The 14074-nt window shown below is 33.3% G+C and overlaps 1 protein-coding gene across 1 annotated transcript; it reads right to left on the reverse strand.

The window, feature by feature from the left end:
* Positions 1 to 79: 79 nt before the first annotated feature.
* Positions 80 to 13625, reverse strand: prodha (proline dehydrogenase (oxidase) 1a). The gene is made up of 14 exons (XM_052588267.1): positions 13202 to 13625; positions 12364 to 12572; positions 10467 to 10501; positions 8513 to 8662; positions 8362 to 8426; positions 8160 to 8276; positions 7347 to 7426; positions 7108 to 7189; positions 6936 to 7028; positions 4666 to 4812; positions 3648 to 3823; positions 2363 to 2461; positions 2199 to 2287; positions 80 to 2124 (listed from the first exon to the last, which is right to left on the reverse strand). The coding sequence occupies exons 1-14, from the start codon at positions 13529 to 13531 to the stop codon at positions 1934 to 1936; spliced, it is 1863 nt and encodes a 620-aa protein (XP_052444227.1). The 5' UTR covers positions 13532 to 13625; the 3' UTR covers positions 80 to 1933.
* Positions 13626 to 14074: the final 449 nt, after the last annotated feature.

The following is a 14074-nucleotide window of genomic DNA, read 5'->3' on the forward strand; positions in this document are numbered from 1 at the left end:
ATTGAACGCTCTGCAAGGATCATTCTAGAAAACAGTGTGCAAACACATCACACCAAAACTAACTCATTTGACACAAGAATATTTTTAAATGACTAGTTTTTAATAGAAAACTATTTTCTCTCCATGCATGGGAGACCTGGTTACTCATTATGCATGCATTTGTAAAATAACATTTTTGACAGTTGATGACATAACTATACATCAAAATGACAAACTCCAACAAATAAGTCAATATTTGTAATAATTGTTACATTTGATGTGTTTACGTACAGCCATACATTTTCATTTCATTCAGTTAGAAACAGTGCAAAAGTGTCTTAAATCACCTGGGCGTGAGAACTGAGAGCTGTTGTTGTTATATCGTATATATTTATCACATTTCATTATTTACATAAAAAAAAAAAAGAGCAGTAGATATTTCAAAGAGCTGAAAGGTTCACATGCACACTTCATCCAAACTCATTTCCAAATGCAAAGTACATTTAAAAGCAGCAAGAAAAACAAACAAAAAGGTCAACAGAACAGCCAGTGCTAAAACTCATCTGATAATAGACATTTAAAATTGCATGATCAAAAAACTACAAAACATAAAAAATAATTAAAAAAACTGTGCATTGTCCATGTATGTCAGAAATAATCAGGTCAGACCTAAAACGGTATGCAATGAGTTTTAAAAAGTACTGTGTTACATTACTGTTACATGATCTTACTGTGCTGCGTGGGATCTTTGAAATGAATACAGATGTTTTAGCTGATACTGGTTCAGTGGTACATAATACGAGTGGTCTGATAGTGTGCTGTTCCAAACAGAAGCAGTGATATCAAGACAGGGGAATGATTCACAGCGGATTTAAAGACAACATGAAATCAGTCCATTTACAGTCTTAATAACTCGTCCATGTCTGACATCACTTATCAGTTCTGTTCATGCAACTAAAGTACATGTCTCACTCAATTAATGTCCTGGGGCTGTTTGCATAAAGACTGGTCATATGTTTTTAATGTAGTAACATACATTGAATACAAAAAGTACGACTCATTACACTTGGCTAACTGCTAGTCTGTCAGACTAGTCTTAATATGTTTACGCAACTGGCCCCTGTCCTGTAATATTTCCTACTGAAGTTCATTTCACTTTCGGTTTAATAAAATAAAACATTCAATATATATTTTCAAATGTTTGCTTTTCATCAGACGGTTTGTAGTGGAATGAAATACAAAAATAAAATAAACGTTAAAAAAAGGCTATTCATCACATAATAAATTATGTTATCGATATAAAATACAAATATATTTAAACAATGTTTTTCTATCTTTTTGCCTTTCATTGGATAATGTGGGATTAATAATAAGAAAATAAATACAAATGATATATTTTACAAATTGTTTGCTTTTCATTGGATAATGGGTTATGCGGTATAAAATCATTTATATTAAATCAGATAATGGGTAGGATGGGAAAAATACAATAATAAAAAAATAACAATAATTTTTTTAACCAGATAATGGGTTTTGTGGAATTTAAAAATAATAATAATTTCAATTTGTGCGTTTCATTAGATTATGAGTTGTGTTGTATAAAATAAAATATATTAAACTGAAAAATGGGATGTGAGGGATCAATAAAATAAGAAAAAATATTTTGAAATGTCTGTTTTTCATTGAAAAAAACAACAACTATCTATCTACAAAAACAACGCATTTCTAAAGGTTTGCTTTTCATCAGATAAAGTTCCATTGTTTCACTTTCTGTTTCACGTCACATTGCAGAAGTTAAAGGCATTGCAAATGCAATTTCATACGGTCTTTAATTTACAGCCACTGAGGGCAATCTATAAAACCTATAAAAAGTCCATCCTGTGCTGATTTTCCCTCACTAACATGGTACTGCTCTGCGGTAGAGATGGAGGTCAGCTGATGTTGATGCTGTAGTTTAGTAGACAGGTTTGTAGAGCAGTTGTCCACTGAAGAGTCTGCGCTTGAGCTCCTTCCACAGCAGGCTGCGCTCTCGCTGCGATCCCTTCATGAAGCCGCGGTTCTCCTGCGCTCGGCGAGACAGGTACGGGATGACCTCGTTCACCGGGCCGTACGGCACATACTTGTACACCGGGAATCCCGCCTGACCTGCTCACAAAAACACAAGCATGTCATGAATCAAGACATCTGCTCCTTCCCACGCTGCTCTGCTCTCCACTCACCCAACGGGAAGCTGATCTGATCACACATCCCCAGCAGCTGTCCAAAGTAAACCTTATTCTCGGTGGGAGAGAGACTCATCTCGTTCATTCTGTGCAGAAAAACACACGTTAGCGATAATCAATCTCTGATCGGGCTGAATGTCTCTTTTTGGCTCGGGACTCACTTTTCCAGCGTGAATTTGACCGTGTCCTCGTTGTGAGACGCCACCATGACGTTTGCCATCCTGTTGTGGTTGATCTCCTCCAGAATGTACTCCAGACACCTTACAGACAGAGATCAGGGTTAATGAAAGCGTCCAGGAATCCATCAAAGACTGAAACATTCCCCTCATAGTGTGCATGCAAATATTTACAGTGTTATTGTGACGCATGTCAGTAATGTGACACTGACGGGCAAAACAAGCTCGGCACAGTCAAACAGAACAAATAAAATGTATATATGTAAACAATTAATTTAAAATTAGGTTTCCATTGTATAATGGGTTATGGGAAATAAAAAAAATTAAAAAATGTTTGATCTTTATTTTGGAAGCGATTAATCGTTTGATAGCAGTAAAAATATATATTTTTTTTTATATAACAGTAACGTTTTCTTGTATAATGGGTTATTGAAAAAAGTGCAATAAAATTGTAATTAATTAACAGTTAAATTTATATATTTTTAAATGATTACTTGTCACTGGATAATGGGTTATGCTAAACTAATGTAAAAAAAAAAACACCAATAATATTCTCAAATATTTATTTTTCTTTAGAAAATTTATTATTCAGAATAAAATGTAATTAAATAAAAAAACTAAACAACAAACAATTCATAATTGTTGCCTTTCATTGTATAATTGGCTATGATGAATAAAATAAAATAATGAAATAATTGTATTATTTTATTTAAAAAAATCATATTTGTACCAATAATGGGTTGTGGAATAACGTAAAAAATATAAAATCTATATTTAAGTTATAAATATATTTTTAAAATTTCGCCTTTCATATGATAATAGATAATGTGGAATTGAATAAAAACATTGAAATAATTAATATAACTAAATGTTTGCTTTTTTCAGAAAATGGGTTAAGTGGAATAAAATTTAATGAATTAAATGTATCTTCAACAATTTTTTATTTATTTAAATATTTGCTTGTAATTGCAAAATGGGTTATATGGAATTATTTTTTTTTATCAGATAATGGGCTATATGAAATTATATTACAATATTAATCAGATAATGTATATATATTTTTTTTAATGTTATTTTATCATATAATAGGTTAAATACAAAAATATTTAAACAATATTTCAAAAACATCAGTAAGAATTAACATCAATGAATGCACAGTTGTCAAATTATGAAAATGCTGACTGTAAATAAAACTGTGCGGTTGGTGGATCTCATGCTGATCAACGTTTTCTTCCATTTGTAGGATGTGTTTTAATTGCACGGCACGTACTTGTGGTACATCCTGTTGGTGGCCTCATAGTCAGGGTTGATGGGATCTTCATAACCGATCTCTGCCGCGCGAGATCTCTCCTGATACATGTACGCTCCTCTGACCAGCTTGGCACCGAAGTACCAGCCCTCCCGCCGCGACAGCTCCACATCCACCGACACGTTATCATACGCCTCCTGCAAACACGGTCAACACTTGTCATGAGACTCACACACACACACACTAAACAAATAAAACCCCATGGGACTAGTGCCATAAAACCATTAGAGAGATGAACAGAAGGTCTTATGAAAGCCATATAGTGCCATTACAGCACTGTCATCATGATTCATTCAGTGACTGCTGGACTTTTGAGATTCAAAAATGTAAGATTCAATGAATCTTCAAAATGATTACATTTTAATTTGCATCCGTTCCTCATTTTAATTTTAAGAACTGAAAATTCAACTGGGATGTCATTTTTGAAACAGCGTGAACATTTTGTTGAGCTGAACTGTAAAACTTACAAATAAATAATTACATTTATTGTATATTTTTTCCCATATACATATACATATATGATATGATATTAAATAAAAAATGTTACTAATGTTAAAATATTACATTAATATAGATCACATATTCTTATATAATCATTGTTATTTTTTTGTTTTTAATTATTCCAATTATTTTAATTATATATATAATAACTGTAAAAACATATGTATAAATCAGTTTTAAGTATCGAAAGAAGCTCACACAAAAGTCAGACGGACGACAACTTTTGATGCTTATGTCATTTTTGGGGCAGCCTGAACATCATTTTGTGTTGCACAGAAGAAAGGAAATCTTACAGGCCTGACATAACTTGGAGAGAAGTAAATAATAATGACAGAATATTATTTTTGGATTAACTGATCCTTTAGTAAATAGTTTTTTTTTTTGGCAGGATAAAAGAGAAATCTGGGTGTGGAAGTGATGTGAAGCCGCAGGTTTTGAGGGTGTGGACGCGCGTGTGTGTGTGTGTTTCAGCGCTCACTCTCAGGTAGCATTGGTAGGTGTTGAAGATGTTGGGTTTTTCTCTGTTGAAGATCCTCTGCATCTCCAGCGTGAGTCTGCTGATGGCCGGCTGGAAATACGTCTGTTCTGCGTCCACCATCAGCCTCACGCCGTTCTCCACAGCGTGCTGGAACAAACACACATCAGCTTAGACGACGCCTTTCAGCTGTAATAACATGGTTACATAAGCAGAGCGCCTGCAGGACACCATTACTGCTGGCACGCTCAACAACACACTCCAAGAGAACAACTAATCTAATTAATACTCTTCAGTTCTCAAACTGAAAACAGGTGAAGAATCCAGCAACAGAAAAATCCATCTCTCACACACACACACACACAATTCCATTTATTTGTATATTTTTAAAGGTATTACACTTATTTATTTTATGTAGAAATTTAACTTTATGACATTTAAAAAAAATATATAATTTAAATACATACATATACACACATATATTATATACATACACACACACACACACACACACACACACACACACACACACACACACACATATTATATACATACACACACACACACACACACATATATTATATACATACACACACACACACACACACACACACACACACATTAATGAACTTAAACAAAATAAGTGAAATATAAACAAATAAAATATATTTATGGTATAGTTCTGGCATATTTGACTTATTTGTATTTTTTAAAATATATATTCTGTATAAATACATTTTTATTTATTTATTATTAATGATTTAAAAATATATTAAAACATATAAATATAATTCAATAAAGTTTATTAATAAGTTAAAAATTATATTATTGTTCATCATAACCAGTGATTTAATCAATACTAAAATGATTATAATGAATATATTTTGTCATTACATTTATGCGTTTACAAATTATTTTACATTTTATTAAATTAAAATCATTAACTATTTTAATTATACAAATTCAATAATTAAAACAGATTTTCATGTAGATATTATTGGCCACTAAAAAGCATTATGATCTTTACAAGTCTCTTCTGTGTAATGTTTCATAGTTTCATGAATTCACAAGCTGAAGTGCTTTAGATAAATGACCTCAGCATTTGCAGATAAAAACACGTTCATTCAGACCTTCAAATGTACAATTTATCTGCTGTCTTCTGTCTTTATGGAGATAAAGACCAGAACTAGTTTGTATTTAGTTAAGTGTAGCTTCCTTGCATTTGACATTGTATTTTTAAAACCATCAGGGTGTTGTGTGTTTATCTCACAGAAGATAAGAAGTCAGTCTTGTGACGCTGAGAACAGGCTTTTTAAAAACCTCCTGAGCAATGAGAAGTAACTGACTGTGCTATTTCATTGTGTCTTTGTTTTATCGTCCACCTGATTGCATTCCTGTGTTATTCAATGCTTAAACTGCAGTCAATCTTCAAAAGTACTGAGCAATACTTTTCCACCAGAACTGCTTCTAACAAGAGTTTATCTAGCAACGTCTCCTTGGTTAAGTGCAGATGTGCAAACACAAACGAGATGGAAAATGAGACGCTCTTGCGTCAAACGGTGAAATGTAGTGAGGACATTATTTGGTTAATGGCTGATCTGGGTCAAGTCACTCTGAGAGAGTAATAGCAAACATCAAATGCACACAAACACATGCAGAGTGGAGAAACCAACCCATTTCTGGCGTAACATTTGTCAATTTTAAATATTTAGCAACTTTTGCAATCTCTTCATGTGCCAAAACACAAGAAAACGGTCCAACAAATCTAAGGCCATTAACCTGTCAGTTTTTACAGAAGAACTAAAACCAATTTTTTTTTTACACAATTAGAATTTATTTTTAAGATGTTTCTATTAAATGTACAATTATTTGTATTTTTTATTTTCTTTTTTAAAAAATAATTTAATAATTTAAAAACATAAACATGGCGTGTTTTATTTTTAATTGTATTAAATACAAATTATTTTTAATTACATAATTTAATACTTGTAAATATCAACTTTTTTAAAACTAATAAATTCTAATTGTATGTAATAAATTCTAATTGTATGTAATTTTAATTTGCACTTTTCAACTTTTTTTATTCAATTATAATTGTTTTTCAATTCCATATAAATTCATAATTTACAAAAATCTGACAAATGCAGACTAGCCAATGGACTGTTTCCAGGCTTCAAATATTAACATCTGATTTCTGTCCTAATTTATATAACAGAATAAGTTTCAAACTGAATTTGAATGTTAATAATGTTTGGTAAGATTTGGTGAAATACCTTGGCGAGGACGTCCATTCTCTGTAGCATCCTCTTCATCTGTTTCTCCTCTTCATCAGTGAATTTGCTCAACAGAGGCTCCAGGTGACCGCTCTTTGGACATACAGACAGTTCATATGAGCTGAGTAGTGTGTGTGTGTGTATGTGTGTGTGTGTGTGTGTGTGACTGTACCTCCATGTTGGGCACCACCAGCAGGTTGGAGATCTTGGTTGTGTCATTGATGAGGCTGTTCCAGTCCAACAGATCAATGGTTCTGCAAGAACACAGCAGAAACAATGGTCAAAAACACACACAGGTCTAGCTTGGATTATACAGAGTCAGTTGAAGTGTAAGAAGTAGAGATCTGTAATGAGTGTAATACACTTTAGGGACTGGGAAAGTAAGCTGAAGTGACAGTCGAGGAGTTTTACCCTGATGAACCCAGTTTCTCTCCAGTAAACCAGTTCTCAATGTCTGATTTTGCACCAACTCCCAGCTTGATCAAACTGTCCTAGAGGTAAAAAAAAAAAAAAGATAAGAGAAATACATATATATATATATATATATATATTTTTTTTTTTTAAATAAGCCTTTTCTATTCACCAAAGACTATATTTATTTGGTTTAAAAATACAGTAATATTGTTAAATATTATTACAATTCAAATTAACCAAAGACATTTTAAAATGTAATTTATTTCTGTGATCAAAGCTGTATTTTCAGCAGCCATTCCTCCAGTCTTCAGTGTCACATGATCCTTCAGAAATCATACTTATATACTGATTTGCTGCTTAAGAAACATTATAATGTTGAAAACAGCATTGCAGCTTCATACAGCATTTATTATAAATAACATTTATTTAAAATGGAAATCTTTAAATATTATATAAAAAATATTAAGTAAGTATTAACTACAACACAAACTGATTTTAAGTTTTTTATTTTTTAGCATATAATAATATTTTACATTTGTTTTTAATAAAAATGCATATTAAATACAAAAAAACACATTTACTTTATAGATAAATTATTTTCTTAAACCAAGCCCCATAACATTTCCTGCTGAACATAGATAAACAGAAATCCATTTTGAAATGTAATTACAGAATTGAAATGCATTGCAATGTTTTGTGAATGAAAGCCAATTAAATATTGACCACACTAAAACACTAACATCCCGAACCCTGTCAATCATCTACTCTTCACAAGCGTTAGAAACAGAGCCTCGAGGGTAAAGCACAAACCTGCAGCTGTTCCAGCTCCAGCTTCTGCTCCAGTATCGCCATGCCCTCCTTCCCCTGATGAGACGCCAGCAGATTGAAGAACCTCCTCCACTTCACCAGGACCTCGGAGAACTGCAGCTTTAGGAGAAATCGAACCCAGATGAATCACACAGACACAATCGTACTCGACAGAAACTTGGGCGAGAGAGAGTAAAGGAGTTACCAGGAACTGCGGCCGGCCCAGTGCCGTCATCTTAATAGCCGAGAACCCATCCACAGAGCTTCCAGCTACAACACAATCACAGTAAAAGTCAAATTTGGTGTTCCAATCAGAAATTGCTAGTAAATTATATTATAAATAATATTCTGCTCACCGGAAGCTTTGATGCAGTTGATGAAGGTCTCCATGTGATGGTCACACTTGGCCTCGTCTGCGTAGAAATACGTGCGAGCGCTGATCACTCCTCCGCGCCGATCTCCGAACTGACGATGAGCTTTGTACTTCTTCTCACGATGATCCATACCTGAATGTGCATTTTACAAATCACAGTCAATTTCTGCGACCGTTTTCAGGTCATGCGGCAAAAAAGCTGTCAGAACCTTAAAGTCTATAGAAATTATAGAATTTGAGTTCAAAGTGTAATTATGATGTAACAACTTGGATTTTTGGTTCCATAATCAATGTATTTTTGTGCATAACTTGAGTTGTGTTCCGGTCATTTTTTTTATTTGATCTTATTTATGTACACCTTTTTGTTTTTAAAAAATATGATAAGTTAAAATCTTTGTACATTTCAGGGCTTTTTCTTGATGTTCTCAGTCAAAAATGTCCCCCCTTCAAAAATTGTTTTTATTAATTAATCATGCTATATTACAATATAGGATTTAATCTTTTTATCAACTTGTTTTCCTTCAATTAGTACAGATCTGAGCTTATTAAACTCGAGCGAAGGTTGCCAAATAATGCTTTTTATTTTTATTCAAAAACTGAGATAAGCTCAGAGCAACGAGGCCGACGGTGAATAACTTTCAAACACAAAAACAAAACATGTGCTAACTGAACAAAAACAAGCTGATAAAAATATTGAAATGAAGATTTTGTAATAATATAGCACAACTGCAATTTATAAGCAATTTTAAAAGGCTGGTTGTTTTTGACTGGGAACACCAAATTTGAAAGATTTTCAGCAGAGCACAAGGTTTAAAAATTTTGAATTTTTTTTGGTGAATTTTGATTTAATGTTGCCTTTAATAGAAATATGAGTGAGTGTGAGTGATCATGCACATCTAGAACTTAAGAATGGTTATTAATACTGAACAGCTTTTTGCCACATGATGGCTGTGGCCAAAACCTTGTACTGCATCACTTTCCATAATGCCTTATAGAGGAAAGGTCTGAGAGACAGAACACCTCATAGACTCCAGAAACATGAGCTTGCAAAGTTAATTTCAGCCCCTTCACCAGGAGAACCCATGGTTAAACCAGCCTTAACCAGTCTGAGCGAGTCAAACAGCTAGAGCCCCTAACACACACACAGCAGGCTATTTCAGCCTCAATGACTGAGTCAACACGCTTCATGAACCCCCGAGGAGACACTGCTAATGTTACAAAAAACCCAGCCAGATGAAATATCGACAAATAAAACATAATGTACTATGTACACTCATTGTCCTGAAGCAAGCGTGCATTGGTGTCCACTGAAAATCAAACAAAACAAATGTTTACTTATTGCTTTAAAAAAATACTAGGGACATTATCAGATTTATAAAAAATGAAACCTATTAATCTAAACACTGAAAGTTTAATACAATTATATAAAAGCATATATAAACAAGGGAAAATGGAAAAACAGTACAACAATTTTTAAGTAAAAAAAAAAAAAAGAGACAAAAAAACTACAAAGAACAACAACAGAGAAACAAATTAAAACAATAGCCAAGTCCAACAAAAACAAAAAATAAAATAAAAACACAAAATAAAAAAATAAAAAAACAAGGTGATGAAAATAAAGCAAAATACAAAAACAGCACAAATGAAAATGAAAACAAAAAGCTAAACTTGTCCAAACAGAATAATAAATAAATTTAATTTTATTTAAATAAAATAAGAATTAAATAAAATTAAAAACTAAATAAAATCTTATGATGAATTAGACATTTTTTCACTTCGTAACACTGTGTAATGCACTGAACTGACTCAGGAATTAATTGTACATTTATTATGATCACATAGGCCAGATTTATTCAAAGCAGCAATTGATCGTCTAGTTTTCAAATGTTTAAATGTAGTTCAGATATTTTTAATTTAGTGTCATTTATTCTACTTACCATGACTCTCTTTCTCAGCCTCAGAAACACAGGAGCTGAAAAACAAGATGAAAAGAACATGATAAAGTGGAAAGTTGTGCTTTATTGATGCCAGTTCAAGTTTCTGTAAACATATCACCTTTAAACCATGACATTTTACACCTGAGCTCCTCTCAGCCCTGCTTAAAAGAGGCGATAAATTCACTGGGGGTCATTAAATGATGCAACACACACTGAACACTCTGCCAGAGACACACATGTTCTGGACTCGCTGGGAACCCGTCTGATTCACAAACACTTTCAGAGCCATGCGTCACTCACTTTGCAACACGGGTCTCAGTCAACAGACTGAATCAATATAAAATCAATTTCAGAGCAGTTTAGAAATTTAGAGAAGGATGAAAATTCTTTTTTAGAATCTTCTTGTTTCCATTCTGGCTGCGAGGGAAATTAAAAACAATCCAATGCAAAAAAACTGAACGCAGGTAGACTCTAATGCGAAAGCATGTAAATGGTAAGTATGTCAAGTATTTGACCCGACCTTCTGTGCAAACAAGACATTCATACTGCAACACGTGCTCGTGAACTACTGTGAACCCTTTCAATGCTGCAAATACTGCTTGCAAAAATTTAGATATTTTTAATATAGAGACAAATTCTTTCATGATTTTTATAAGGTAAAGGTATTAGTAATATTTCCAGATGAACACTCACTGGAGTGAAGCAACTTTACCAGAGTAACTTTTTTTTATTTATATATATATATATATATATATATATATATGTGTGTAAGATGCAAATATTTTTTTCTAAAGATTCAATAATTTTCCTGACTACGTTTGCATAGGTCAGGCTTTACAGGGTACAGACATCTCATCAAAGTGGAAATATATATATATACCTCAATAAACCACAATGAATAAGATGAGTCACATGAATGTCATACCAGATACCATTTCAATGAGTCACTCGATTTAAAAATAAATAAATCATTCATTCAGGAAGCACATGCAGAATACTTACAGAGGTTTGCTTTAAAACATCTAACCTCAATTAAAAGTTATAGAAGTACATGTAGTACATGTAATAATGATGCACGGTTTATGAAAGATGAAAATGACTCGCCTAAAGCAATCAACTTTTATTGCACTGAAGACATTTGCTTGTTGTAACAGTTTTTATTATGTCCGTTTCGGAAACCACAGGGTGTAAAATATTCTCAGCAGTCTAATTATTTATTACGGAGAATAATATTTGTCTTGTTTTTGAATATGTTATACAATATGTAATTCCCTGAGAGAATATTCTAACCGAATACTAGGTCAAATCTTGCCCAAAACATCTTACATAACTGCAGCATGTGTGTGTGCGTGCATGCGTGTGTGTGTTGTTACTCGGCAAACTGGCATTTTTTCCTTGAACAAAATGAAAGCACATTCCCACGGGGAGTGGGATGAAACAAGCTTCCCTTTTGTGCTTTTATAACCTAAAGAAATCCTAAAAGAAATGCACTGAACTAGCAGCTCAAAAAGTATTCCTAAATAAAGAATGAACCTCATTAAACAGTGTTGTTTTATATTTCTGGCTATCTGCGCCACACCTTCAAATGTCAACTGCTGGTGACAGGCTCGGAGTTACTCAACACGCTGGCCTGTGTTTCCTAGCTCAGCCTCATGTGATCGTGAGGAAGGAGGAAAAACACCTCCTTTTTTTAGCCAATCAGGTGGTGGGCCTTGCCTGAAACTAACCAATGAGGAAGAAGGTAATGGGATACTGTTTCCATTTGCACAGCCAAGAGTGTGAGCAGGATTCAGGGGCACTGACGAGTCAAAACTCTGGCTGGAATTCAATGTCATGCATCTTTTGCTCTCTGTGTAGGACGGAGGAAAGGACAACTAGGTCTCGGGTTCATACTCACTCCATCTCCTTCTTCTCAGCCTCTTCTTGAGTCAGGTCCTCCTCCACGCTGTAGTCCAGCACCGAACCCACACCAAACGCCTGGTTCTTCTCGATCAGAGGTTTGATGGCGTTCTGGTCCTCGCCTGCCACAAACTGGCCGTAGAAGGTCATTTTCATCAGTTTCTCGAAGAGCTGCTGACCAAAAACCTTCCTACTGAGGTCCGTCAACTGTGGAAGGAAAAATGAGGAATATGATGTAAATTAAACAATGCTACAAACTAATTGCCTAGTTTCTGAAACCAAACAGATGTGTTTAATATAACTGTACAACATAATTGTGAAGATTTTTATTTAAAATAAATCTTAAATAATAAGATATATATTTTATAATTGGTTAACTAATATATATATAATTTTTTTTTTTTTTTTTTAAGATTTCTACATACTTTTTATTTTTATTTATTTTTTAGTTTAAATTCATTATTATAATATATATATATATATATATATATATATATATATATGATAAGAAAAATGTATACATCTCCATTCTGGCTAAACATATAATGTATGTGATTATCATATATATTGACATATACATTACAAGAATAGATGAATAATTGACAGACGGACAGATATATAATATTTATTTGTAAAATATAAAATTAATAATAATAAAAAAAATAATATTAAAAACTGAATGAATAAAAGTAAGCAAATTATTTTAATACGCGTATTCAAATAACACCACAAAAAGGGTTACATTTAAGAAAATAAATACATGAAAAGTAACATTCACTCCAACTAATGTAACAGAGTTCGCTACTTTTTTTTCAAAAAAATCTAAAGTAACTCGCCTCTTTATTTTTGTCAACCAGGAAGTCAAAGGTGCAGAGTTTGAAGACCAGCAGACTTCTGAGGAGCTCCAGCGTGTCTTTGCTCTTGTAGGCTTCTTGTGTGTTGTCGAAGTCGATGGAGATCCTCAGGCGCTCCGTGTGCGCTTTGCGACGGATGAGGTCCACCTCGCAGGGTTTCTCCAGCACCGTGCAGGACGGAGCCAGCGGCGTGTCTTCGCTCTTCTGCTCTTTGTGCTGCGTGGATGCTGCTGCTGAGGAGCGAAGCCTCGCGCCAAACACACGAGCCGGCCTCACTCTGGCCACAGCGGGGAGAACTTTACAGTAAGACATGTTTATGAAGTTAGGTAGATGCGTTAAAGGAAATAAGCCAGTGCTTCTTGTGACGATGGAGGTTTCTAGATGAATGAGATGGCAACACCCCAAACTGGAGGGTGATTTAAGCGCTTAAAATATGCAAATATGTTGCAACGCTCTGAGTTGTGATTGGCTCACGATCTGTGACGCACCGCCCTCCCACATTGCGTAACTTCATACAGTACAGTAATTTATATTAATCATCTAATATATATATATATATATATATATATATATATATATATATATATATATATATATATATATATATATATATATATATATATATAAAGGTTTTTATTTAATTTGGGAAAATTTGTTTGGATATGTTAATTTAAAAAAAGCATTTACAGAAAAACAAATTGTATTTAATTTCCATATATTGTTAACAACATTTTATATACATAAATGTAAATGTAAATGTCAGGAACCACTGTTTTATATTGTGAAATACAGCATTACTTTGGAACTATTTCTAACTCAACTCTAACATCTAACGCAACAAAAAATATTTAAAAA

This window comes from Carassius gibelio, chromosome B21 (assembly GCF_023724105.1).
Source record: "Carassius gibelio isolate Cgi1373 ecotype wild population from Czech Republic chromosome B21, carGib1.2-hapl.c, whole genome shotgun sequence".
NCBI lineage: Eukaryota > Metazoa > Chordata > Actinopteri > Cypriniformes > Cyprinidae > Carassius > Carassius gibelio.

What these genes read in the sequence shown, in the direction of transcription:
- prodha (XM_052588267.1), bottom strand. Translation starts at nt 13,531, where the DNA reads ATGTCTTACTGTAAAGTTCTCCCCGCTGTGGCCAGAGTGAGGCCGGCT. An exon ending in TGGGCCGGCCGCAGTTCCTG is followed by an intron (nt 8,277 to 8,361) that starts GTAACTCCTTTA and finishes TTTCTCCTAAAG; the next exon opens with CTGCAGTTCTCCGAGGTCCT. An exon ending in ACCAACAGGATGTACCACAA is followed by an intron (nt 2,462 to 3,647) that starts GTACGTGCCGTG and finishes TCTGTCTGTAAG; the next exon opens with GTGTCTGGAGTACATTCTGG.